This window comes from Aptenodytes forsteri, unplaced genomic scaffold (genome assembly GCF_000699145.1).
Source record: "Aptenodytes forsteri isolate BGI_AS27 unplaced genomic scaffold, ASM69914v1 Scaffold428, whole genome shotgun sequence".
NCBI classification, from domain to species: domain Eukaryota; kingdom Metazoa; phylum Chordata; class Aves; order Sphenisciformes; family Spheniscidae; genus Aptenodytes; species Aptenodytes forsteri.
The window spans coordinates 573428-600158 of record NW_008794177.1 but is presented as its reverse complement, the minus strand read 5'-3'; the positions used below and the strand labels follow the sequence as shown (position 1 = coordinate 600158).

The 26731-nt window shown below is 50.4% G+C and overlaps 1 protein-coding gene across 1 annotated transcript in view; it reads right to left on the bottom strand.

Annotated features, from left to right (window-relative positions):
- Positions 1 to 7071: 7071 nt before the first annotated feature.
- DHX30 (DExH-box helicase 30) overlaps positions 7072 to 26731 on the bottom strand; it is a 31936-nt gene continuing 12276 nt past the window's right edge. Inside the window, exons 2-19 of the mRNA XM_009284513.1 lie at positions 26012 to 26142; positions 23432 to 23542; positions 20923 to 21278; positions 19995 to 20121; positions 19088 to 19237; positions 18177 to 18329; positions 15786 to 16607; positions 14377 to 14455; positions 13468 to 13572; positions 12161 to 12336; positions 10904 to 11110; positions 10449 to 10530; positions 9732 to 9925; positions 9490 to 9649; positions 9020 to 9177; positions 8448 to 8551; positions 8137 to 8276; positions 7072 to 7397 (exon numbers count right to left, since the gene is read on the bottom strand). Coding sequence (XP_009282788.1) covers positions 7162 to 7397; positions 8137 to 8276; positions 8448 to 8551; positions 9020 to 9177; positions 9490 to 9649; positions 9732 to 9925; positions 10449 to 10530; positions 10904 to 11110; positions 12161 to 12336; positions 13468 to 13572; positions 14377 to 14455; positions 15786 to 16607; positions 18177 to 18329; positions 19088 to 19237; positions 19995 to 20121; positions 20923 to 21278; positions 23432 to 23542; positions 26012 to 26142 — 3491 coding nt within the window. The 3' untranslated portion in view covers positions 7072 to 7161. The remainder of the gene's footprint in view (positions 7398 to 8136; positions 8277 to 8447; positions 8552 to 9019; positions 9178 to 9489; positions 9650 to 9731; positions 9926 to 10448; positions 10531 to 10903; positions 11111 to 12160; positions 12337 to 13467; positions 13573 to 14376; positions 14456 to 15785; positions 16608 to 18176; positions 18330 to 19087; positions 19238 to 19994; positions 20122 to 20922; positions 21279 to 23431; positions 23543 to 26011; positions 26143 to 26731) is intronic.

Sequence of the window (26731 nt, the reverse complement as noted above, 5' to 3'; positions counted from 1 at the left end):
CTTCCCTTCCTCCTCCTCCTCCTCCTCCTCTTCCTCCTCCCCACCTCTCCCCTCCCCTCCATGCCACATCCCTCTAATCCCAAACCAGGGAAAGCGGCCGAGCTGGTCGTTCCCTGCCCTCATATTGTGCGTGCTGCGTGGCCTCGGTGCTCACCGCTGCCGAGGCCAGCCCTAGACTAGCCAGCACTAACACCCCGGGCCCTCTCACTCTCCTGACGTGTGGCTGGCTCTGCAGAGAGAAAAGCTGGAGCTGGGGAAGGGGCTGAAGCCGCCCTCCCCCCTTGCATGGGGCAGGCAGCTGCCTGGGCAGGCGCTGATGCTGTCTCTAGCTCCGGGCTGGGGTTGGAAACCTCATTTCTCAAGAGAGCAGAGCTGTGTCTTGATGCTTTGAAACCCTCCAGACGGTCCTGTGGCCTGTGATGGTGCTGCCTCCAACCACCTGTTCACCTGCATGCTGCCCCCCGGTATATATCACTGCCCCTTCGCTGATGCTTCCTTCTTTCTCTCACTGCTAAATTCTAAACACCAGCTTGATCTTGTCAATCTTGGGATTGTTTTTGGTTTGTTGTTTTTTTTTTCCAACACTTGAATTGAGGGGAAGTTTGGAGGAGAGGGACTGAGAGGAGAGCAGGCTGATCCCCTCAGCAAGAGAAGGCAGGGGCTGTGCTTCCCCAAGCAATAACGTCGAACTGCTCCGGGCTAGGGCTGCCCCGGCAGCTGCGGGAGGGCAGGCAGGCACTGTCGAGAGGGTCCTGTGCCTGCACAGTGTGTGTGGAGCCCTGCTTCCCTGCCTGCCAAAGGCAAATGCTGGCTGGCAGCAGGCTGAAGCTGACCTCCAGGCTCACCGGCCAGGCAGAGGAGCTGGGAAGTTTGTGCTGGTGGGCTGTGGCCGGGGACCAGCCGTGGGCTCGAGGTGGGGATGGCAAAGTCCGGTGGTGTTCGTGGTTAACCAAAGAGGAGATGGAAGCTGAAATGTCGCGTTCCTCTTGCTGCTCTGCCCTGGGCGCCCAGGGGGTGAGATGCCCAGGCGGAGAGAGGCAGCCAGGTCCTGGTCTTAGTTCAGGTGCTGCAGGAGGAAGGCAAGTGGCAACATTGCACTTTATCTTCTGAGATTGCATTAAAAAAAAAAAAAAAAAAAAAAAAAGGCAAGCAAACCCCTAACACCCTGCAAAGGGACAGTAACACCACTTTCTCCCCTTGCATTGCTTTTATCTGATTTATTGACTGCTCGGCAGTCTTGGATAAGGCTTTCATGTCTGCATATGGTTGTGGCGGCATTCAGGCCTGTCTCTGAACATGCACAAACCTTCCCGGACTCTCACACGGTTCAGCTGAACACTAACCAACTGACCTGTGCTTCTGTGCCACTTTCTCTAACACTTGTTGTGCCTGTGTTTAGCTGACAAACTAAATCCAGATACACTAGTTTGGTGTGGTTTTTCTAGGACAGCTTCAGTTTTAATACGGAAATTTTTTTTATTTTATTTTAAGGAAACAGCTGTACATATTGCTAGCCTGGGAAGAGATCCGTGTGTGGTGAAAGTGACTTTAGTTTCCTATCTGGAGAGGTGGGAGTGAGCTGGTTGGTGCTGAGACCTTAAATGAAGACTGCAGAGAAGCTGCTGGCTGGCGAGTGTCTGCCCAGACGGACAGAGCAGAGGAAGGAGTTGTGTTCGCTGTTGGCTTGATCTAGGGCTAGAGATAGCAGATTATCTTGGGGAAAAAAAGGAGAGTTGTGGTCTGAACTAGATACAACTGGAATGTACACGTTCCTGTCCTGGGATGCCTCATGTGTGTCCTGGCTTTCTCTGCAGCTGCGCTTGGCGTGACGCTGCTCGTGGGGGAGAGGGGAGGGCTGGGGTGGGCAGAGCAGCCTGGTGGCTTTGGTGAGCTGGGAGAAGTCAGGCGCTGGTGGGCTTGGTCCCCACTGGATGGGGCACAGAGGCAGCGGGTGCAGGGGTGCGTGGGCAGCACTCGAGCTCCAGGTGTGTCGGAGCCTGCTCCTGCCTCAGGCAAGATGCTCAGCAAAAACCTTTCCGAAGCTCATGGTCGGGGTGAGCGGTGGCTTGGAGGTGTCTGAGCTGCTGAAGCATGAGAAAGCAGTGCAGGCTGCGGGCAGGGGATGTGGTGCAGCAGGAAGGGCTGAGTGGGAGCTCCTTCCCAGTGGGCGCTGGGGTCCCTCCCTGGCTGCCAGTACCCATGCTCTGGCAGGCAGGAGGCTTCCCCTTGGCCCAGGCTGCTCAGCTGCTGTCCTGTCTGCTGGAGCCTGGTGTCTCCCTGTGTATCAGTGGCATATACAGTTACTTCGGGGCTTTTTATACTATTAAACAACGTACATTCAAGTAACCAAGTTTGTGGGCTTGAGGCTACAGGAGCAGGAGGCCGGGAGCCGTGGCAGCTTTGCTGCTGCCCCCAGCATGCCTCCCCTTGGGTCGGAGTCCTGACCGCAAACTGAATGTAGTTTTCTATGCCGATCCTTGCTGTTGTCCCCCACGTAGTGTTGGTGTGTGAGTGGGGCTCTAGGACCCTTGTGTGTTTGTGTCATTTAGGCAGAATTTCTAGTTTTCTTGGAATGGGGCAGGAGCTTGATGTTGGTGACAGCTTCGGGGTGGCAGGGGCTCCTGTGTCCTTCCCGCATGTGGAAGGAGGGAACGGCTGAGCCCCTCCTGAGCCAGTCATGGCTGTTCACTACTGTCCCTGCAAAAGGCCGAGCGGCCGTAGCTGTTGGGAGACCGGCAGCCTCCAGGCCTGGGAGAAATGTCACCTGAAAGACCCCCCTGGCTTGGGGCAGCCTGCGGGTGGGGGTGGAAAATTGCTATGGGAGGCAGCAGCAGAAAGCATGCTCCGTCTCTCCTTCCTCCTCACCACCTGAAATCCAGCTAGAGTAAGCGTTTGCCTTTCAAATCTCCCTCACACGAGTCTCGCTGGCCACCAGCTGGTGTCTAGAGTAAGAGATCAGACACGAGACTCCTGTCTTGCACCCGTTGTCATTGTCCCACCCCAGCATTCAGCATTGCCTGCAGCTTTGATTACCCTGTAACATAGATACAATGAATAATGACATAGTGGGGGGGGGGAATGACCATGTTGGGGTGGGGGGGTGGACCGAGAGGACAGTGTGGCTGGAGATGAGGGCTTGGGGCGCAGGACCCGGGAGGGCTGATCCCAGCTCTTGGCTCCCTCTGTGGTCTCGGGAAGTCATTTAACCTCTCTGCCTCAGTTTCCCCATCTGCAAGGTGGGGATGATACTACTTACCTCACCGGGCTGTTGTGAGGAGTGAACAGTATGTAAAGTGTTCTCTAAATGTGACGTATTAGTATTATTATTATTTTGTGTCATAGGATTATTCTGCGGCAGCACTGTCTCCTCTGTGGCGGTGGGTGCACCGTGCTGCCTGAGGAGGGGTGCAGCCGGCGCCGGCTGCCGGGGCGAGTGACACCGCCGTACCTGTAGTGGGGTGGTGCTGAGGGGAGGGAGGCGAGGGCTGGGGAGGAAGGGAGGTTAGTGCACGGGTGTAAGGCCTGAGACAACAGCTCTGGGGGCAGGGGGGCGGGGGCAGAGCCCCTCCTGCCTTGGAGTGAGTTCATACCGGTTTGCTTCTGCCTTTCTGTCTCGCCCTCCTGCGAGGGGCTGTAAGACTGTCATCTCCTTAGCAACATTTCCTGATTTGATGTTGTGATTCTTACTGTTGTAAAGGGTTGAAATAAAGCTTCTAGATGTTCCTCCTCAGCTTGGGCGTGAGTTTGTGGGGAGGAGGTTTGGGAAGGCCGGGCAGGGGAGTGTTGGCACGATCAGGGGACGCTTGATGTCCTATTGGTGGCATGACGAAGGCATGAAGAAGGGGGGTGAAGCAGTTTTGTTGCCTCTAATGACTTCAAGCACTGGAAAATTCCCCCATTCCTGGCTTTGCTCCTCAAACCTGGGCTCAGAGGGTAGGGGGTTGCTGGGCTCACACCAGGCACCAGCCTGCCACCTCCCCATGGCCAACACGAGCCCTTGGTGGCTGCTGGGGGGGGGAGCCCCTGTGCAGAGCAGCACAGGGCTGGTACAGCCAGCGGGCAGAGCCACAGGTGCACACATTGGCACTGGCCTGGGGGTTTCTTCCTTCTGCCCGTCCAGCCTGGCTCCTCTATGAGCAGTGGCTCGGAGGGGCCACCACGGCCTTCCAGCAGGTGCCCCCCCGCCCACTCAAAAAAAAAAAAAAAAAAAGGTTTTCTGCCTTGGCTCAGGCTTAGCACACAGGATGGATGTGGCCCGAGATCCCCCCACCCCCCCCCCCCCCCACCTTTTTCCCCCCCCCAGCCACTGGCAGCCCAGGGAGGCTTTGCCCAAGTCCCCGTGCCCAGAGCACGGGGCAGCTCCTCTCCCTGCTTCCCCAAGCCTGCTGTGGAAATCACACACACACACCCCCACACCCCCCCCCCCGGCAGCCACGGCTGCGGTGGTTTCCCCCTGGGCACCAGCAGCACCAGGACATGCTCAAGTGCTCCTGGGTGCCTCCGTGCCCCGATGGCTGCTGTAAGCCCGGCTCCCTGGGGGATGGCTGTGCCTCCCCTTAAGATCCTTCAGCTCGCCTCTCGCTCATCAAGGCTTTAACTGACAGCAAGTACCTGCGCCACTGGGTCCTTTCTGCAGAACTACCAGCACTGTGCCTTCACCACCCATCTTCCACCTGCACAGCCCACTGCAGCTGCACCCCCCCACTGCCAGACCCCAACTGAACACGGCTGCCTTCCCCTCTGCAGGGGTTGGGCACATGCAGGGTCAGAAACCCCCCGATTTGGGGCAGCACAGCCATGACGCTCAGTCTCACGCTGCAAGGCAGGGGTACCCACACACCTCTCCCCTCCCTGCCACCGCTGCTCTTCCCCATCCCAGGAAAAGGAGCAAGAAAACAACCACCATCAGCCTTTGCTCAGCTATTGAAAAAAAAAAAAAATTAGAAGGGTTGGGCACATGCAGGGTCAGAAACCCCCCGATTTGGGGCAGCACAGCCATGACGCTCAGTCTCACGCTGCAAGGCAGGGGTACCCACACACCTCTCCCCTCCCTGCCACCGCTGCTCTTCCCCATCCCAGGAAAAGGAGCAAGAAAACAACCACCATCAGCCTTTGCTCAGCTATTGAAAAAAAAAAAAAATTAGAAAACAAAGAATAGGACAGAGGCAGTTACTACTCTATCCCTTTTTATTGTCTTAAAAAAAAAACCACACCCACCCCCCCAGCCACTGAAGTATCCCAATATCACACTAGTTCTGAACCATTTAGACAATAGCTTAGTCTTTTTTTTTCTTTTTTTTTCTTTTTTTTTTTAAACCTGCTGGAAGGGAAAACCATACTGCCCATTATACAGGCCAAAAGAAACAAACACTGGTCAAATAATAGTGACAACCTCAAGCAAGTGAAATGAAGATGAAAAGTTTTGAGTGAACACAGGCTGCAGGACTCCGAGGGCCCCGCGCTGGCTCATCCACCACAGCCTGGGGGAGCGGAGCCAGGAGGCTCCAGCCGAACAGAAACGCCGCCAGCCCTGGCTCCCGCTGCTGGAGTTGGCCACAAGCCCCCACAGCCCCCCGCCCTTGTGCTTTTCGCCCACAGCTGCTGGAGCCGTGGGGCTCCCGCACACACCCCGCTACAGTACATCAGTTCAGATGGCAGAGGCCACAGCTCCATTAATTAAAGCCCATGACAAGTAAATCAAATCTTAGTAGAGAACAACTGGGAGAACCAAACGGTGGCCCCCGAGGAAGGCAGCTCCCGTCCCGAGCGCAGGATGGACGCTGCCCTTCGCTGTCATCCCCATGGGCAGAAACAGCCTCGGCCTCGCACCCGCGCTCAGCTGATGGATTTCTGCCGCTTCCATTACCCAGCAGAGCACAGCGGTGCGCGCCCCAGCTGGTGCAGTCAAACCTCGCATTGATTTCAGATACAAAGAGCATAAGAAATGGTGAATAAAAAACAAATGATCCCAGGCCCTGCAACTGCCTTTTGCTCAGCTGCTGGGGAAGCCGCCCCTCCCTCCAGCACCATTTGCAGCCCTGCAATGCTCCCACCCCATGAGAGCACAACCCTTTAGCTACGCCCCACCGCCTGCAAACCGAGTGTGAAGTACTTGTTCCTCTCCCCCCCTGTCCAGCCTGAGGGCTCACATGCGTTACAAACATTAATGAAGCCTCACAACAGCCCTGTGAGGTAGGTCACTGTCTTCATGTGACAGGGAATCCAAGGCAAAGCTGGGATTAAACTCCAGGTTTCTCATTTAATGCTGTGCCTGTCACAATCCTCCTTCCACAGAAATATGGTCCCTGTTCATAGAAAACAAACAATTTTTTGCCTATGCTCCTGGCTTCCCGCAGGAGAAAGCGCTCACAGGCAGACTGGCATCTACAATCACGCCCTGTGTTGCACAAGTTACAGGGATCCGGCCTCCTTGACGTAGGGAGAACAAGAAATTAAAAAAAAAAAAAGAAATAATAACAACGCAAGAGGACAAAAAGTACAGGCAGATTAGGAACGACAAGTCACATCTCACACTCATAACGCCACAACTGCGCTTGCGCTGTGGGGTGGCAGGGCCCCGCTGTGAGGCTCGGAGATCCCGCGTGGAATATCACGTCCGTCCGGCGCCTTCAGGGCTTCCTCCCCCCTGACGTCCTCAGGGCACCCAGCGCCGGGAGAGTGAAGACGACAACGATCACCACCCTGCACCAGAGCTGCTGGATCCACGCCCTGCCCGGCACCGGCCCCCGGAGCAGGCACAGCCGCAAGCCAAGACATCCGTCCTCCTCTTGAGCCGGGAGTAGCTCTGGCACCAGAGCTGCTCCAGCCCGGCCCTGTGGGGATGGGGCAGAGGACGGCCCGCAGCAGCTGTGTCCTTGCTTTCCAGTTCAGGGACTGACGCTGTTAAGAGCAGAGGAGGTGGGCGTCCACGAAGCTCGCGTCAGGGTTCATCGGCACTTCCAGTCCATTCCAGGCGGTACTGCGCTGGTTCTTCCTACGTGGTGACCATGCACGGAGCCGACAGCAGGAGATTCAGACAACATTAATCTTCTAGGATGGAGAGAGATGACTTCACAAGGGATAAATAGAACTTTATTTAAATAAACATTTGTGAACATCTTTATACAAATTACAAGTCCCCACACAATCCTCCAGCTCTGCCTAAGCACCAAAGCTGCCAGGAGGGCCTTTGAGCAGATCCACCAGGATGTCGAGCAGCTGGCTGTGCTGGTGGTGCAGGTCCCCAGGGATGGCTGCCATCTCATAGCACAGGCACGTCTCCACCATCTTGGAGAGCGACACACGGAAATCACGCAGGAGGCGGATGGTGTAGGAGTCTCCCTCCAGCACCAGGAGATCACTGTCTGTCAGGGAGACTGTCGCTCGCCAGCCATCATCTTAGTGGGAAGAAGAGAGGAGGTGAGAAGCGGGAATGGTGCTGACCTGTTCCAGCCTGTGCTGGCCGCTCGGCCCTCTCCACCACCGTTACCAGGGGCAGCGCAGGTCCTCCCCACGCTCATTTTAGCCCAGAGTCCAGGGACTCAACTGGGCCAAACAGTTCCCACAAGAGCCAGGCAGCACTCTGACCCGTCGCACTGGGATCCTCCCACTGTTTCCCCACAGGAGGCGACTGATTGCACAGCCCGCCTAAGCTCGAGGGCTAGAGATCAACTGCAGCCCTGCCAAAAACCCACAGGCTAAAGCAACACATCCACAGGGAGAAGGGCTCACTCCTCCCCACACACCAGCCACGGCTGAAGACCAGCTCAACTCATTCCCCAAGGACGAGCCTCCAGGCACAAGCCTGCTTGCTCAGCCTGCCTGTGGCTTGGTTTCCTTGTCTCCCTGGGGAGCTACAGCTGAGAACAGCTCACAAGCCATCGCCTTTGTGGCCCCATTACAGCAACACCCAGTCCAATGCAAGAGGCTTAGGAAGCAGGGGAAGATAGTTGGCCAAGGGAAGAAGCAGAGCTGCTCATAGTAGAGATCAGGGGTAGCCACCCTGCAGCCCCTCAGACTGTGGTACAGCTGTAGGAGCGGGGTGCCTGGGGTGTCAGGCGCGGCAGGAGGAGCCTGCAGTGGCACAAGAGGACGTGCAGGTGGACGCGTCAGCCCTGCAGCTGCTGCAGCACTCACCTCGGACATGGATATCTGTGTCAGTCATGAGCAGCACGGCCAGCGGGTGGACCTGGGAGGAGTCCCGCACAAACACCCCACCGTTGGACTTCACTGCCATGAAGTACGTTAGCCAGCGGCTGTACAGCTTGGATGCCTCCCTGCACAGGGGAACAGCTTCGTCAACCACAGGCAGAGACGTATTGTACTCCGGTACTGGCACACGTGTCGGAGGCAGTGCCGGGGTTCTCAGCACAGCCAGCTGGTGCCGTGAAGTACAAGGCGTGGGGTTCCCACCCTCCCACGGTCACAGACGTACATAGATCACCCACCTGTTGATTGTTGATTTGTGGAGCAGAACGGTGCCAGCCTTTGTCCGATACGCGTAGCTGTTGGGTTTGAACTTCCCTTGACGGGTCACTTTGCCTTGTCTCACCTGAAACAAGAAGAGCATCTCAAATGGCTGCACAACCAGCAGGCGCTGCCCACAAGCAGCCAGCCTGGCTTTCCCCACAACTGTCTCTCCTACGTGTAGGGGGCCACGTATGTTCCTCCACTTCCAGCAGCTCCACTGTGTTAGCAGAGTACGTATGTGGGGGTGACCAGACCTGGCAGTCACTGAACACCATGCAAGGGGCAGCAAACTAGAGAAGGAAGATGCCACCTCGATGGCTCCTCCCAGACCAAGCTACATGGACGACCTGTGCAGGCCGGGGGGACCACTTCTCACAAGGAGGGATCCAGAGGCAGCACTGGAGCAGCAGGCAGAAGCACAAGCAGGCAGCCTGCCTAGGACACATGCTCCCAAGAGAGTACAAGCGTCTCTGGCACCTCGACGCTTCCCTGTGCTACCCACAGTGACCAACAAGCCCAGGAGAGTGATGGCAGAGCGGGGAGCCAGTACCTGGATGAGGTTGGGGTAGAGCCCAGCCATGAGGACTCCCTTGACCAGTTCTTCCTCCTCGCTGTACTGGTTACATACGGATGAGGGCATGGTACAGTCAGATGGGGACGACACCAGGAAGGCTTCATAGAGGTTCTCAGAGAACTGCTTGACAAGGCCTACAGGGAGGAGACAGCCCCAGGGAATGAGATTCACCCTCTCCTTCACCCCACCATGAATGAAATAACCTCAGCAGGGCAGCACCAGCTCTGGCCTTGGAGGCTCAGCATCGGCGCTAGGACAGGAGACCTGTCCTGCCTGTGGCCTCCCTGGCACACAGGGCTACGTCTGCACTCATGAGTGCCAAAGCCAGAACCTGCGCCCACTCCAGCAGTCACCTGCCCAGTCTACCCCATTTCTGCACCTTGTTCTTCACCAGTGCTTCAGCCTTTTCAGGGGACAGAGGGGAGAAGCAGGCCTCTGGGACTCACCATTGATGAAGCGAAGGCTGGGGCCGTACAGGTAATAGTCCTGCAGGTAGTTATCCCTGGCACGACTGTCTCTGCGTCGCAGCACCTCCTCCCAGCCTGCCACAGCTCTGACGAACGCGAGGTGATCGCTCCCACTCTCCCGGCTCAGAACAGCCTTGGCCTAGGAGACAGACACATGTGTCAGCCAAGTGGCAGCCCCTTCCCTACCTGCTTTCTACCTTCCTCTAAGAGGGGCTCCTCACCTTGTCCACCTCTGCACGGTTTTGCAGGCTGCTGCTGAAGGGGTCCCGGGTGAGGCAGGAAACGATGACAAGCAGAGGGTGGAGGCAACGGTAGATGGACGCCAAGACGATGGCCTTTGCCAGCCGAGGGTCTGTGGAGATCTGGGCAAGGCGTTTGCCCAAAGTGGTGAGGGCTTCTCGCTGGTCCAGCACGCCTGCAACAGAGCCGCCCGCGAGGGCACATCCATTAGCGCCGAGCGGGGCCAACGTGCTGGCCAGTGGCTTTGGGGAGCTGCCAGGAGAACCCGCCTACTGGGCTTGGAAGATTTGGTGTTACCTCCAGAAGAGGCACACAGCACAGGTGCCTGCAGTAAGCACCCAGAACCTCCCAGATCTAACCAACCCGAGGCCAAAGAAAAGGCTGTAACAGCCAGATGACGATCCACAAGACGCCAGCTATGAACTCCAGATCCCAGCTTTTCTTCTTTCTCTGCCCTCCCCCCCTTTCTTTTTTTAAACATTAAGAGTTTCTCTCCGGTTCTTTAGCAAAGCTGTGTAGGGAATAAAATAGTGCCACAACATGTGTGGTTTGGGAAGTCCCTTATCAGCTGCCATTCCCTACCTAGGGTCAATCCTACCCAGTCTGTCCCACAGGATCCTGTGCCAACTCCCACTTCCCATGTTTAGACAGCAAACATGTTTCCATCACACCCACACCAGGACACAGCATTAGCTCACCGATCTCCTGCAGCAAGATCACTGCTTCATCCACAGCTTTGATGTCAGGGCTGTCCAGAGCCTTGGAGAGAAATTCAACTGCCTGCAACACAGCAGGGGGAAGGGAAAAGAAAAAAAGGGCATGTTTCCCGTACAGGAGTGTGGGAGAGCCCTCGGGAGCCCACTGCTGGGCCCCAGACTGCAACACGGTTCCTCTTTGTTTGCCTACAGGGATATGAGCTCAGCCCTCTCCATTCTTGCAGAGTCTTTTAAACATACTCTGTAATCTATACATTTCCTGGTCTTAACCTCCCTAGACAGCACTGCATTTAGGAAAGCAAGACCTAAAGTCATCAGCATCTTGGGTTTTCCCTACTCATGTTTGTGGTCAAATCACGTCTCTGGAACTAGCACCAGGCAGGCCGCATCCTGCTGGTTCAGTCGGCTGTAGTCTGGCAGGCATGTACTGTGCTTACTGTTTTCTCCGGCATGTGGATCTTGGCCTGAACCACCAAGTTCTCCAGTGGGGTGCGTAAGATCTCTGGAACCTGGTAAGTTGGCATCTTGTCCAGACGGCTGCGAGGGAAGAGGTGATAGGCAAATCCCGACTGACAGCGGCCAGCACGCCCTCGCCTCTGCACCACATTTGACTTGGACACCCACACCGTTTCCAGGCAGGACACCTAGGAGAAGAAGGATTAGGCATGAATGCTCTCACGGCTCTATCCTGTTTAAATGCAGCCTTCCATCCAGTCCACAGACCTTGGAAACTCCTCATGACTGATCAGCCATCCCGCTAAAGGCAAGGGAAGCCTTTCCCACCCTCCTGCATCTTGCAATGACAGTCTCTAGCAAGCAGCAAGTGTGAAGGCCTGAGCTGCTCAGTGCATGGATGAGACCCTGATGCCATCTGCTGGACACCTGCCTTGGCTCCACATCACTGCGCTCCCCAGGGGCTGATCACGCTGTCCTGCTGGGAGCTGCCAGCGAAGCGTGGTCCCCGCCTCTCCCATGCCAGTCCTGCCGCGTGCTAGCACAGGCAGGGTCTGCACTGTGAGATGAACTGGGTTAAAACTGGGCAAATATAAATGGGTTGTTTTTAAACTAGAACTGTTCCAAGGTGTGAATCAGCACCTGGCCCTACAAGATGTTCTAGCACAGGGAGGGGAAGGGGCAGCAGTGTGTTGCCAGAATCCCTTCTTCCAAGAGCAACAGTGGCACAGCTGCCTTCACGCTGTTATGAAGGTATACGCACAAAAGCCTTCACAGGGCCCAACGCTGCCAGAAACATGGCCCAAGAGCAGTGTAAACCCACCCCCCCTTAAAGCTGACTAACAAGCTACAGCATTGGGGTCAAGATAGCTTCAAACAAGAGCAGTTTATGATGAAATCATAGAAAAAGGCAGAAAGCAAATGGAAAAGCTACAGATGTTAGATGGTATAACAGAGAGATGGGAAGGGAGCAGGATTTGCCTTAAATTTCTTTGAAGACACCAGACTTTTGCCTGTTCAGCAGAAGTCGATGGGGAGCCTGGCTGGGAACTTGGTAAAGGCAAACACTCTCTGAATGATGAGTCACTCTGTCCCCAAACAGGGACACAGTGCCAGTGCCCCAAGGGCCAAATGGGAAGCAGCCCTATCATCCAATTAATGGCATCTCAAATGTTGCTCTGAAAACATCCATTAGCTCCAGCATGTCCCAAATGCACTCAGAGGCGAGAAAGCATCAGTACCTTGGTCTTTAGATCGTAGCGTTCCTCCTTGTGCGTGCCACTGTCCACCACGTGGACAATGTCATTGATGGTGATAGAGGTCTCAGCGATGTTGGTGGCCAGGACGATCTTCCTGACGCCAGGTGGAGGCCGCTGGAAGATGTTTTGCTGGTCCATCATGGGGATGTTGGAGTGCACTAGGAGATAAAAAACAGTCAGTCCTGCCCTGCTGAGCTGCTTTGCAGTACAAGGCCAGGGTGGGCAGAGATTCTCAGCCCTCTTGTACCATCACCTCCCGCTTCCAGAAATGGAGGACAGGGATGGGGACACCACTTGTAATACTGATGGTCATTGTCAGCAGTTTCCCACCAGCCAGACCGCAGGAAAAAATCTTCCACACTTCATTAGAGAAGGCCTCATTTCAGTTGCTTCAACCTATGGCTCAACATCAGCAGGAGCTCTGATCACCTCCCATCCCAGAGAGGCTAATGGCACCACCAGAATATCCCTGGGCCCCAAGAAGTCATCCCAGTCCCTCCCACAGTCCTGTTCTGTGCCTCCCCCTTTTCAAAAGACCTGTGGGGCAGGGGGATGGGGTATCCTCATTGTCATTTGGTTTCACTTGGTCAAAAATGGTAATCAGCAAGGGCCTGTTACTCTTCTATATCACATATTTGCCCTATTACAGATCAGTGATGTGGAAAAATTCCCAGCAACCGCACGGAACAGCAGGGGAGCACAAGAACATGCAGTTTTCACAAAACACCACCTGCATTTATTAGCAACTGAGCTGCTCAGAGTTGTGCTCCTGGCTGGCCTTATTTGACATTGAATAGGGAGGACTGTTAAAAAAAAACCCCAAACAAAAAAACCCCAAACAAACCAACCCCAAAAATCTTACAGCCTTGCAGAGTAATACCGGCTTTTGTTATAAATTTCCCTCCTGGGGTAAAGAACCTTAAATTCACTAATCAAAGCTGAGCTACAGAGTACATCTCCATCCCACAAAACAGGTCTTGAAGATCTTTTCTATGTAGGCTCAGCATGCAGCTACAGCAATGCAGAATTTAGCAGTTTCCTCCTTGCCTAATTCTGAATTGCTGGAGGCAAACAGGAAGCCAGTCTCTTTGATCACATACAGGTTTGGATGGCCTCTGCTAGGAGGAGTTATTTGTGCTTAACACGCACAATTACACAACAGGTACGTACACCAGAGCATACAAGCTTGCCCTGTATCAGAGTGCAACAGCTGAAGGGGCTCGTCAAGTCAGTCGGCCTATCCATTCTCCTGAATTCCGGGGAGAAGAGGTCTGGCGCTGCCATCTCACCTGGTAAGACGAGGTACCGGCTGTTCTGAGATCCAAGCATCTCTAGCAGGCGCTGCTGCACTCCTTTGATTTCCTGCCAACCAGGGAGGAAGCAGAGGATCCCACCTGAAATAGAGCAAGAGTTAAGAACAAGCGACCTAGAAATCCAAGCACTTTTCCCCAGCTGGAGACACAGAAACTGCTTCTGCTGCACAGAAGGGACACCCCTTATTCCCCCAAGTCCACAGCAACCTTTAGCCCAAGAAACCCAAAGAAAAGCAGGGCCCTGGTCTGTGATGCCCCCTGCCAGCTGATCGCTAAGGAAACCTGCATCATACTTATCGTGAATAATGACAGATAGAGCCATTATGGGAAGTCAGACCCAGGGGAACGTTCATCTAGACTTCATACCTGCTATGCTGTATCTGCTTCTGTGAGCTCGTTAGGGCAAGGTTTTAAAGCCAGAAAGAAACCAGGCTACCTGTAGTTTGAGAGTGAATACCTTCTACCAGCTTTGAAACACTTAAAACTCTTAGAAGTCATCTGAGAGTCCTGCCTTCTTCACAAAAAGATCACCTCCCAGGCAAAGTTATTTAACAGGGATGGGTTTCCAATACAGAAATATAACTAAATTGTGCAGCACAAGGTTGCAAAAGCTGGAGCACAGACAAGTCTTGCCCTTCACCCCAGAACAGCTGTATCTCAGGACACTAAGACTGAGACACTGAGGGCTCAGATGTTGTCTTAGCCAAAGACTCAGAATTAGCTCATGCCACACCACTTGAGACCACTCAGTTCAACAGGAATTCAAGGTGGCCTTGCAGAAGTCAGCTCAGCACCATGTTTTCTCTGCAAAGGGTCTGGGCTCTGCAGGGTTCACTTTTTTCTCCCCAGCAAAAGGAAAGAGCAAGGGGGCAAGGCAGAACCTACCTGGTTCTCCGTGGGCATCAATCTGCAGGACGAGGTCAGTGATCAGATCAAGATCAAGGACACATTCATCATCTGATTGCTGGATAAAACAGGAGGACACACGCAGATAAATAAGTGGCAATCTAGCAGACAGCAGAAAGGCACACAGCCTTCCAGAGCATCTTCTGGAGAGAGCAAATGCCTGTACTTGGACGGCCTGCCCAGGACTAGGAGCCAGGAACTTCAGGAGCCTGGTTTTGGCTCAGTCTGGAACCTGCTCTGGTCACAACTGCTGCCAGTTTCCTCTGCTGTGCAGTGAGAATATATAGTCCCTTTCCCATTCGCCAGACTTGGAAGCTATCTGAGATCTGTGTACCTCTACTGAACAGCACCTAACAAGTAACAAAAATTAACATGACATTTTTGGGGACAAAATTGTGCCATATACACCTGGGACTTCAAATCCACCAGGCACAGAGCAGCAGCTTTTGTATCTCTCAGTAATTTGGAACATACCTATCAGGCCAACTTAAAAAGCACAGGTAAAAATCCCAGCCACAACAGAAACAGGAAGATTGCCCTCAAGGCAATGGGACACTCTCAGCAAGTTTGCTGATGACAGAACTGGTTTGGAACATACCTATCAGGCCAACTTAAAAAGCACAGGTAAAAATCCCAGCCACAACAGAAACAGGAAGATTGCCCTGAAGGCAATGGGACACTCTCAGCAAGTTTGCTGATGATACAGAACTGGGAGAAGTGGCTGCTACATCAGATGGTTGCTCAGCCATAGGGAGGGACCTCTACAGGCTGGAGAAAGGGGCTGACAGCTTCTAGTCCAGCAGGCTGGACTAGAAAATGTCTAGAGGTCCCGGCCAACCTCAACGATTCTGTGACTCCATGACCCACAACTGAAGTAAGATTACCCACAGCGAAGAGTACATGTCTGGAGGGCATCTTCCAGAGGAACAGTAAGCCTAGTTGCAAAACACAGCAATCAGGGAATTCAGTCATGCAGGCCAGTGAGCACTTAGATAACAGACTGCTGTAAGCCATAACCATCCTAGTCTTGGACCAGGCTTGCACCGAGTATGCAAACATTCAAGTCTGCATCTATGTATATACATACACAAGTACAATGAGCTGTTAGCTTACTCAAACATAAACAGACTTCACATTGAAGAGGGACAAAAGTAACTTAGACCCAAATCTGAAGTCATCTTTATGCATAATTTAATCAAAATACTCTGGGATTCTACTAACCCGACTTTACCTCATGAGGGTTGACGTGGAATTAAAGCTAAGCACACACTGTCCAACAACCACAGGAAAGAGGGACGAGTTCCAGGCCCAAACTCTCCCCTGCTGATACGCCAGAAGTCAGTGCCTCATCCAAGGGAAACAGCTTAACCACCACGCCACATACCCACCTTGATCTCATAGTGCCGGTGTCGGTGCCGGCCCAGCTTGGCCAAGATCTCCTCCAGATAGTACTCCTTCACTGGGTACATGAAACCCGGCACCTTGACCACAGGGCAATCCCCAAAGTAATGCGAGAAACGCTGATTGTCTCCTGTGGCACTCATTAAGACCAGGCGCAGGTCAGGGTTCAGCTTCTGGATGCCTTTCAGCAGGATGAGCAGGAAGTCAGTGTTGACATCTCGCTCATGGACCTCATCCACCACGACGTGGCTGACACCCTCCAGGCTGGGGTTCCCCTGCAGCTTCCGCAGCAGGATGCCCACGGTGCAGAAGAGCAGGGCTCCTCCCCTGGCGGGTGGCTTGCTCTCCAGTCGCACCTGGTAGCCCACATTCTTCCTCATGTTGGGACCCAACTCTTGTGCCACGCGCTGGGCGACCGAGATGGCGCTGATCCTCCTTGGCTGGGTGATCACTACATTGCAGCGGGCGCCACGTCCCTCCAGGATGTAGTGTTCCAGCAGCAGCTGAGGGATCCTTGTGGTTTTCCCACAGCCTGTGTCTCCTGCTATTACCACTACAGGGTTCTGCTCAATAGCTGATAGAATGGTGTCCTTGTGAGGATCTACCGGCAGTGGGTGGCTCTCCTGCCACGAGGATCCTCTCCTTTTCCAGAGGGCCAGGAGATTCTGGCTAAGGCGCACTTCCTCTGCTTCCAACATGGGTATATACGTCTTCCCCGTGATTGCATCACTTATCGCACCAGATTCCTTGCTCAGGTTCATCATATCATCGGCAATCCGGGGCCTGGATTCCCTGATGTCCACTGGATACTGGGAGAGATGAAGAAAGTTGGCAGGGACAAAAAGATTAGTACCAGTCCTGAGAAGGACAGAAAGAAACAAGTGCCTGGAACAGACTCAGCCAGACTGGCTTTGCAGTGACCATGAAGCTTTGCCGTGACCATGAAGCTCTGCCAAAGTCTCTTCAGATTTTAGGTAACTCAGCCACTTACATTCCGAATTGAGGTTATTTAAAGTGAGAATTAACTTGGGCAGCTCCCCGCATTTTCCTCATTGCATCCCCTATTTTAAGAGCGGTATTAGTGCTGATGCCTGAACTGACAGGCACAAAACAGTAACTTAAGCTCCCCAAGTCAGTGGCTACACTGCATGCAAGTGATGCAACAGCCCCTCAAAGACAACTTTTGGAAACTATCACGTTACACCACCACCCTTCTCTCTCTCAGGAAGCCCAGACACATAACTTGCACAAAACATAAGCGTTCAGCTAAGCCAGAAATATTCTATCTTGGCAAAAGAAAAAACAGAAGTCCCACATCCCACAGGAAGAACTAAAAGGAGCAACAATAGGTCAGGAATTATCTAGAACACAAATCAAAGTACTGGCCCAGATGTTCGCAGGATTAAAAGTTCAGCTACAAATCAGTACTTTTGGATTCAGCCTTATTCAGAGTCACAAAGCCATCCCTTCCACGCACGGTGTGACAGCTCATGTTCCTGTAAGCACGGGAGGCAGACCAAGTTCCTTCAAGATGCTGCTGTTTTTCTAACTTTTCTAGCCCTTAGTTCAGTCACTTACAGCAGGTCATTCAGAAGCAGCTGCTGTCTTAGGCATAGTCTTGGCTTTCTAGGACATTCACTACTGCTTTGTTTACTTTACACCATCTGTAAGATACTGTAAAGATCACCCGAGATCTTTACTGTTCAGGCCCAGGAGTGCTGCATCAGTGACTTCTCAACTTCCAAACATTATTCTCAATGACTTCAAGAAGCTACACACATTTGTACCTGAGCTATACTCAACCTCATCTTACCTTAGCACTAACTCCTGCTTTGACAGTGAATGCTCCCAAGGAACCCTGTCTTGGCACTGCTTCAGCCCCCATGGGTGTCTGTTCACCACTGGTCCACCAGGAAGAGGGATCTCCTGGGTGAAAGCACCGCTAGGTGCCTGGGGACCTGCACCCACCACTAATGTATAATACTGTGAGAGACACTCCCAAGGGAAACGTGCAAGTACCAGCACTCAGTCCTTGTAAAGCTGCAAGGCACAACCAGAGTTTAATGGAACCAACACCTGCATGAGGCAGCATTCATAAGCCTGCAAAGGAGGCTATAAGCAAGCCAGAACTGCACTCCGTAACATGCCAAAGGCCAAATAATGCAGGCAAATGTCACCAATGCATAGAGAGAAGGCCCACTGCCCAGGAAGGGTGTCCCTTCCCCAAAGGTCAGCAGAGACTGATCAGTTTTTGTGATGAACTGTCAAGCTATGAATTCCCTCAACATTTTGACATGAAGCTCTCAACCCACATGCAATTCCTGGAGTTAAATGAGATCAGCCAAAGGTGGTTCTCAAGACAGCTGAGCAAGCCTTACATGATTCAGATAGTTCTCAATCTTGCGCAGGGTTGCTTCGGGGACTTTGATGTGGCAGGGTTTCCTCTGGTTCTCACCAAGCTCCCGGAGTGAAGTCATGTTGTACATAGCATGGCTGAGGGGGTTGTTGTTCTTGTCCACCAAGCCAAGGCTCTGCAAAGGAAGAGGCAAACAACACTATCAGACACATGACTGCTGCATACAAAGTGCTGGTATGTAGAACACATGGGTCCTACATGTTCGGATAGGCTAACTCCTTACCCCATATTCCAAACCCATCACTTCTTGCTTTTGCCACAGCAAGAAACAAGACATGATCCCATCTCAACTCTGATGAAACGGACACACTGGAGCCAACTGCTACCTGCCCCCAACACAACGCTTGCAAGAAGATCTTAAACAGACCCATCAAAGAAACAGCAGCCACAACTGTATCTGACAAACCCCCCCTGCAAGTGCCGTTTACTCTCTTGCTACGGTTCTGGTATGTTGTGATAATTCAATAATAAGTCCTGCACTATTTCCTTGGACTTCCCCTCTGCTGACTCTAGAGTCTGCAGCGAAACTATTGCAGCAATGTGTCTGGATTAGTCCACCTACAAGAATGGGAAGATAGCCTGTGGCCAAGAGAACAGACTAACACTTCCAGGGTGATCCCTACACATCACTTTGTTGAGGGCTCAAAACAAGCACAACAGCCTGAAAGGGGTCATCACAGATTAGACACTGGAGGGGTACAAAAGCAGTTTGGACTGAATCCCAAGGTTCAGAAACACGTTTATTCAGCATGAAGTCAAAGATCCGAAAGTTTCAGGCATCACCCCATTAGGCTCAAATATGGTAAGTCAGGTGCAAGGAGCCTCTATTCATAGACACTATAGACATGGGATGTAAGAGCCATGTGCACTTACCTTAAGCTTCTGACAGGCCAGTGCTGCTGCTTTGTTTTCTGCCTCCACCTTGCGACGGCCCTTGGCAGCAAAAGTCATCGGACAGGGCCAGCGGAGCGTGAGCTTGCAGATCTTGGTCTTGGTGCCTACTGTACGGAACTGCATGTATTCCTAAAAGGCACATAAACAACATCAAACTGGGGGAGATGTTAAGAGCCTACATAACTAGGCAGGCATTTTCAAACACCCCCCCCCAATATTTCTAAGCAGAGCTTAAACTGTTGGGGGGGGTGCGTGTGTTTGTTTTGGAGTTTTTTGTTTGGGGTCTGGTTTGGTTTGGTTTGTTTTTTAAACAGTGCACTACAACAGGTTTACTGCACTGAATTCTGCCCCCCCCAGCTCACAAGGCACTGGCTAAGCAGAAGTGAAAGCAGACAGCTGTGTGAAGAACATCACCGAGAGCCTACGGGGTGGAGCACAGCTACTGTTCGCTAAGCACATGAGGTCTGGAAAGGAGGTGGGTGACACATACTAAGGAGGAGGATCACCGGATACTGGCAAGAATCAAGTTGTGGAAAGATTCCATCAGCACAGAAATTACACATTGCTCTGAGTCACACAAACTTGTGTTTGTTGCAGATGTATGGGGAAATGCAAACCTATCACCTGAGAAAACATTCTCCTTCATTCAGATAGCAGCTCCTCTATTGCCCTGGCCTCAAGTAACAACATTCCTCACGCTTCCATTAAGACATTTCCTCAGTGCTCACCACAAAGTCTTCTCCTTGCTCTTCAGGCTGATTTTTCTAGGCCTAGTTTTAACTTCCCTTCTCTCCCCAGTTCTCAGCTGCTCAAAAAAAAGCATCCAAAGTGATTCCAGTTGGAGTCTTTGAGCTTCGTCCCTGGCAGGGGTCAAACAGTACCTTACCTTGACTGTGGAGGAAGAGGTTGCGATCTGAATCACTTGGGCCAGGAGATTTTTGGGAAGTGGGAACTGCGTCAGGGCACGGATGGCAGTGTTGTCATCTGTCATTTCAATGGAACTCCCTCCTCGGCTAGATGGAAGATGAGAACAGTTTGATATACAAATATCCACTCTGTGCTCACACTCACCTCACTTCAGATCTGCTACTGAGGTCTGAAACTGAGTAGTTAAAGTTACAGATAATTTTGGTCATCTGAAAAGTCAAGCTGTATCGTGCTACTAAAATCTGTCAGTCACAGAACAATCACCCAGCCCAGTAAAGCCACCTACTAAAAAGCAATCAAACCTCTACACTAGCACTACGAACTAGATAGCATCAACAGATTTTAACAGATTTAATAAATAAATAATTCTGAATCCCAAGAGCATCCCTAAAAACAACCACCACCATCAGGTCCTTACGGATCTTACTCCTGTTGACTATTAAAAATCCAAGATTTATGCTCATAAAATATGAAGTCAAGCAAGCAACTGTGGTGATGAAAAGGAGCAGATTTAATATTGCCCTCAAAATCAGAGTGGTCAAAAAAGGTCTAAGGGCACACGCACAGTTTCTGGGAATGGAAATCTCTTTAGGCACAGAAGAATAAGGCAGGCAGGTAACAAGTAGGCAGCAGTCTATCCAAAGGGCAAAACTCCAGAGAAGATGCCTGTGCATTCCCTTGTGATGATAGCCAGGTACAAGACCAGGCCGCCCCACTATTGCTCGCACAGAGAATGGTACAGTAGTCAGTGTTTGGCCATCTACAGGCCACACCAGCAACATGGGAAGCTGCAGCTCAACTGTGAGGAACTGTAGGGGTGCATCAGCTACAAAGAAAAGTCTCTCTTCTTTACTGCCCTGGATTAGCAGCTATCAGGACAGACGTACCTTGCATCTCTGCCTGGGGTTCGAGCATCCTGATGTGCCATAGGCAGATAATCAGAAACGTCGATTGCTTCTTCTTCCAGCTCTCCTTCCTCCAGTTCCCCTTCCTCTAGCTCCCCTTCCTCCAGTTCTTCTCTCCTCATTGCTTTAGGCATCCTACCCTGTTCCATGGGCTGGATGGAATCGTCCGGCTCCATCCGTCGCCAGCAGGTTGACAAGTCAGCGAGAGAAGGTCCGGACTTAGAGCGCCACTTGCCCTCCGAGCACCACCTCTCGTCGGGACAGCCAAGCTGGTCAGCGAGAAGCCGGTACTTTGCAGCATCAAAGAGCTCATTTCTGGGCCCCAGCAAACCCCAGCCCTACAAGAGAAGAATGCATTGTTAGCTGCAGTAGAGAGACAGATATGGGTAACTCCGCAGGAAACCAAAACATATCTGGTAAAGGAGAGAAATGCAGGAGCAATTTCTTCATATCCCACAGAAAAGGAGAGAAAGAAAAGAGACTTTCAGAAACATAAAGCTTTCCTCCTGCCATTGTTTCTTAAGAAAGGGAATCTGTTCACTAACCTCACTTCCCAGAGCACAATTGCTTAGCATCTCATAGCTTGTTAGAAAGGGTGGGCCAAGATTTATTGGTATTTTACAAACCAGTACAAACTAGTAATATTTAGCATTCTGAAGTTTTGAAGCCCACCTCAGAGCATGAAATGCACCTTTTTGGAAAAGCTAGTCTAAACAAGTATAATCTGGGATAACACAAGATGAGAATTCAGGGAATGGTTCATCTCCTTTCTTTTCACAGGAACAGTTATTTGTATAAGCAGTAGTAAGACCTCCCTAACCCAGCAGCTTTTGAAACAGAAGAGTTCCTAATTACTGCTGGCCTACCACCTACATTTAGGACTGAACCTTACATGAAGCTCCAGACATATCGAGTGCAACACACGCCATGTCTTACCAGACCACTGCAATAAATTAAAAGTTACATCCTTAGGCCTCTCAATGGCCCCACATTAGACAAGGCTGTATTATTTTGTGCTGCAGGAGTGCCTAAACCAGCAAGAATTCACTTTGCTGGCTGCTGTACTCAAAGTCACTATATTCAGACACTCTCTGCACCAATTAGACACTACTACTTTTCTTGAACTGATGACTATTTATTTAAAGCAGCATTTGTAGCTATTTCTATAGCTATGATTGTACAAGGCCTCCCATCATGAGGGACGTCTGTTGGGTTATAGGTTTAGCTGGCAAAGCACCAGAGTTAAAGCTTTGCATGCTGAATCTATGGTTTCAGGGTGTTGGGGTTTTTGTTTGGTTGGTTTTTTTTTTTAAGTTCTAAAGGTTTTTTGTTTGTTTTGGTTTTTTTTTAAGTTCTAAAGTACAGTTTAGCCATTTCCAAAATTTGGGGAAAAATATAAGTGTAGGTAGGAATTTTTTTCCTTTGAAAACTTCCAGGCACTCAAAGAAAGCAGGAAACAATGCTTTTGTTGCACACTGACTAGTGAGGATAAAACAAGAATGTATTTCCAGTGAATGTTAACTGAATGAGGTGGAATGAAGTCAGTCAGCGAAACAAGTTTTGCTAATCACAGTATTAAAGAAACTAGCCTAAGCACAGAGGCCAGCTGAAGAAAGTGCTAGCTTTAATGCTGCAATTCTTAACTTCTGAAGGCTTAATTTAAAACCTAAATAGTTATTTCTTAATGTAGCTTTCTTGATCTACAAGCAAATCAAAAAGCTCTCTTATTGTCAGAGCACCTGCAGCATCTTTTCTAGGCTCCTTAGTAGGAAGGTATCACTGTTCCTACTCCGTAGATGAAAGGGAAACTCCAAAAGCAAACTCACTTGCTCGAGGTTACAGACAACAGTGAGTGGCAGAGCTGAAGACAAAACTGCATCTTATTCTCAGATAGCTGCTACGTAACACCGTATCTTAAAAACGGTGACCTTTATAACTTTACTGTACTTGTTTGATACTGGCTGTGCACACACACATCAACCATTTCCAGCCATAAATAAGCAGCAGACTAGTGTAACTTTAAAAGAGTAATCGTAAAACAGAACACGTAATTGACACACTATGGCTTAGATGAAGAGGAAACAAAAGCCTCTGAAGGTACTTACGCTTGCAAACACACACAGGTAGACTGACAGAAGCGCGAGCTAGCGAACAGTAACAGCAAATATACTGGAGGGAAGCTCTACCTCTCGCCATAGATGCTGAGACTAAGATAAAAAGCTGATTAAGGTCCAGGACATAAAGAACAAAGACCAGAACTCAAAGAATTTAGTGAGTTCGTGCCTGGCTGAAGCAAGTGGGCTTTTAAGCTCAAATGGATTCAGACAGCTCAAGACTTCACCCTCTACCCTTGATTAATTAACAGATAGGCCAACTACGAAAGTGAACAGGCAGAGAGAGGGATAAAAGTCAGAAATCGTATCACTAAAACAGATGAGGCCTGCACACTCAAAGGCTTGTTTCTTCAAGCTAAGGAGGAGCATAAGCTCACCTTGAAGAGCTGACATGCTGCAGCTGCTGCCTGCCTCTCGGCATCAATCTTCTTGGTCCCATAGCCTTCCACTTCCACATTCTTAGGCCACTTTATATGCAGAGTGACTTTCTGAAAAGCAAAGATAACCAGTAAAGTGAGACAGCACAGAACAATCTCTCTTCTCCACCAGGAGCATACCTACTTAAAACACCTCTGAACTCCAGGCAAAGAAGGGAACTACAAATGAAAATCCCAAACAAACTCCTTGTTCAGTCCCTTTATGGGAAGCTCCATTCCAGTAACTTAGAAAGAAAAGCCTGAAAAAGGTACCCACAGTCACTTAGAAGCTGCACGGCTGAGCCAGGCCCCGAAGCCAGGCTGACTTCCAGCACAGTGCCACGTACTCTGGGCCAGAGCTTCACAGGCTGCAGTGTGTCAGCTCAGAGGAATCAAACGCCAAGAGCTCACTACAAGAACAATTCAGTTTCAGAGCAACTGTTCCTATGTACACTGCAGCGTACCAGATCAGGCCTGAGAAGCAACATGCACTCTCTGACACACTTCCAGTTGCAATGGCAAGCAAATCTTCCTAACTGCTTCCTTGTGGTAATTTTAATTAGCAGCATATTGCATCCCATTTACACAGGCAGCTACCGTACTCATCGGGCATGTGAGAACCCAGCCTTCAGTATCTGCTGCCCAACACAAGCTATTAGGAGAAGTAACAGTACCACCAGAGCTCCTCTTATACCAGTACAGTTGGGTGAGAGCAGCTGAAAAACCTGCAAAGGCGAAGAATGCTGAAAGCTGAACCCTGCCCTTTTTAAAACATTGCTCCAAATCAAGAACTCCTCCTACTCCTGGCCCTGCAGATGCTGCAGCTGAGTTTCTGCAAGGCTCAAAGGAGGGAAATGCCTAAGGAATTCTCTCCTGTTTCTGCAGCAAAGATGAAAGGTGGCATTTAGGTCCGCTGGGAAAACCCCACCTATAAGGCTAGAGAAAAGGTTCCCGACTTTTCAACAGTTTACATCTGGCTGGCTGCCTGCCTGTCATCTGAGTCTCATCTTACTGTAGGAAATTGCTACGTATTTTGCCTAGGGGCTCTGCATGAAAAGGCACAGACCTGCTGAGAAAGAAGTTGTCTCATGAAGGCCAAGTTACTTGGCGCTCACAAAAAAACCTTGCCTGCTTCCAACCAAGACTTCTCCAGTTTGTCTCACCTGTCCTTCCGTCCCCAAACACTTTCTGGGTTGGTGTTTTGTTTTTTCGTATCCAACCCTCATTTTCTCCAACAGCTCCTCTATTGGGTTTTGGGTTTTTGAGGGTTTGTTTCGTGTTTTGTTTTGGTGGTTTTTTTAATCTGAAGTTACACTCAATGTTAATCTATTTAAGTGCTAGCAAGAATGTGAACTGATTACGCAAACTAAAATGATGAGGGCATTAGTTATGGCATTCCAAAATTTAAGTTAGGAAACTGCACTACCACTCAAGGAAAAGCAAGAAACACAAAAACACAAATAATAAAGGGACTCTAAAGCAACCACTACTAATGTATTGCCTAAAATGCAGGGATGCTCAAAAAGGATGTGGTAATAAAAACTGTCTGGGAAATTTTAGACAATGTTATTGGAAAATGTTAATCCATCAGAACTGAATCTTTTCCTGGAATGTACGTTAGTGTTAAACTTCAGCTGGAAAGGGCTTTCTGCTCTCAAATGAGAGCTGGTATGATAAAAGGAGACAAACCCTTGAACACAGAGCACCCATCAGTTAAGAACTTCTGCTCAGTTTATAGCACAGATTTGGATCTAGGCCTCTCGCATCCCAGTCAGTGCTCAAACTACTTGGCAAACTGTTTGCTTGGAATTCCTCTGCTTCATTTAACAAAAAAAAGAGTCTGTAGTTCATTTTGCCCTTAAGTAGTATTAGAAGCCTCCCTCCATCGCAAACATTCTTTTCTGGTTGCAATTGAACATTTTAGGCTTAGGCATTTGTTCCATTAGAATCTACAAGAAAATCTAGGCCTACTGAGGTCTAAAATATATCATTTAAGTTTTAATTTTCTAAAGTAGTGGGGTACATAGCCCAACACATTTGAGCACAGATTATGTGTCTTTCTGCTGAGAAAAGCAGGTTACAGCAAGCTACTTAAAAGAAAAAAATCCATCCTTCCACACACGAAAGGAGAGGGACAGGACCTACATTTATATACCTATTAAAGTACATGAAAATAAAGAGAAACAGGAAGAAGTGAGAATATTTCTTGCTTGAAGCACAGATTATGTGTCTTTCTGCTGAGAAAAGCAGGTTACAGCAAGCTACTTAAAAGAAAAAAATCCATCCTTCCACACACGAAAGGAGAGGGACAGGACCTACATTTATATACCTATAGTACATGAAGAAAATAAAGAGAAACAGGAAGAAGTGAGAATATTTCTTGCTTGAAAGATTATCATGCAACTTTTACGTGGAATTAAAATACTTCTATAATTTTCTCTATTAAAGACTTACTTCCAGGATTAGCAGTATTCTTGGCTCACTTTCCACTCTACGTGCAACATACCTACCCGGCACCCATCCCCAGCGCAACAGCATTACCTTTTTTCTTGGCCCATTAGTATGGATGTACACCAGTTTGTCCCTTGCATGAGAAATGCCCAGGGCTCGTCCAATCACGCTGTTGAGCAAGTTTTTAGGCTGCGGAAATTCCTTTAATAAGTCTCTGGAATCTGAAAAGAAACAACAAAGGAACTAAATGTCTTATAATTCTTGTGCAGTCCTGTTCAAAGACATGTTGTAACACCTGCTTCACTGCAGCTCTGTGAGCATTAATGTCTCTAAGGTTACAGATAGAAAAGTAAGCAGAGCTATTAAGTGGTTCACCTACAATGTCTCTAGGCATCAGCAAAATGGTACACAGGAGTGCAAAGTCTCCTGAGCTTCAAATGCAAGATGACACTGCAAATCCAAAATGGGCAACAATACTGTATGTCCCTGCCGTGGTTTAACCCCAGCCAGCAACTAAGCACCACACAGCCACTCAATCTCCCCCCAGCAGGATGGGGGAAGAGAATTGGAGGGGTAAAAGTGAGAAAACTCATGGGTTGAGATAAGAACAGTTTAATAATTGAAATAAAATAAAAATAAAAATTGTAATGAAAAGGAAAATAACAGAGAGAAATATAACTCAAGAAAGGCAACTGATGCAAATGAAAACAATTGCTCACCACCAACCAACCGATGCCCAGCCAGTCCCCGAGCAGCGGCCCCCCCGCCAACCCTCCCCCTAATTTACTGCTGAGCACGACGCCACATGGT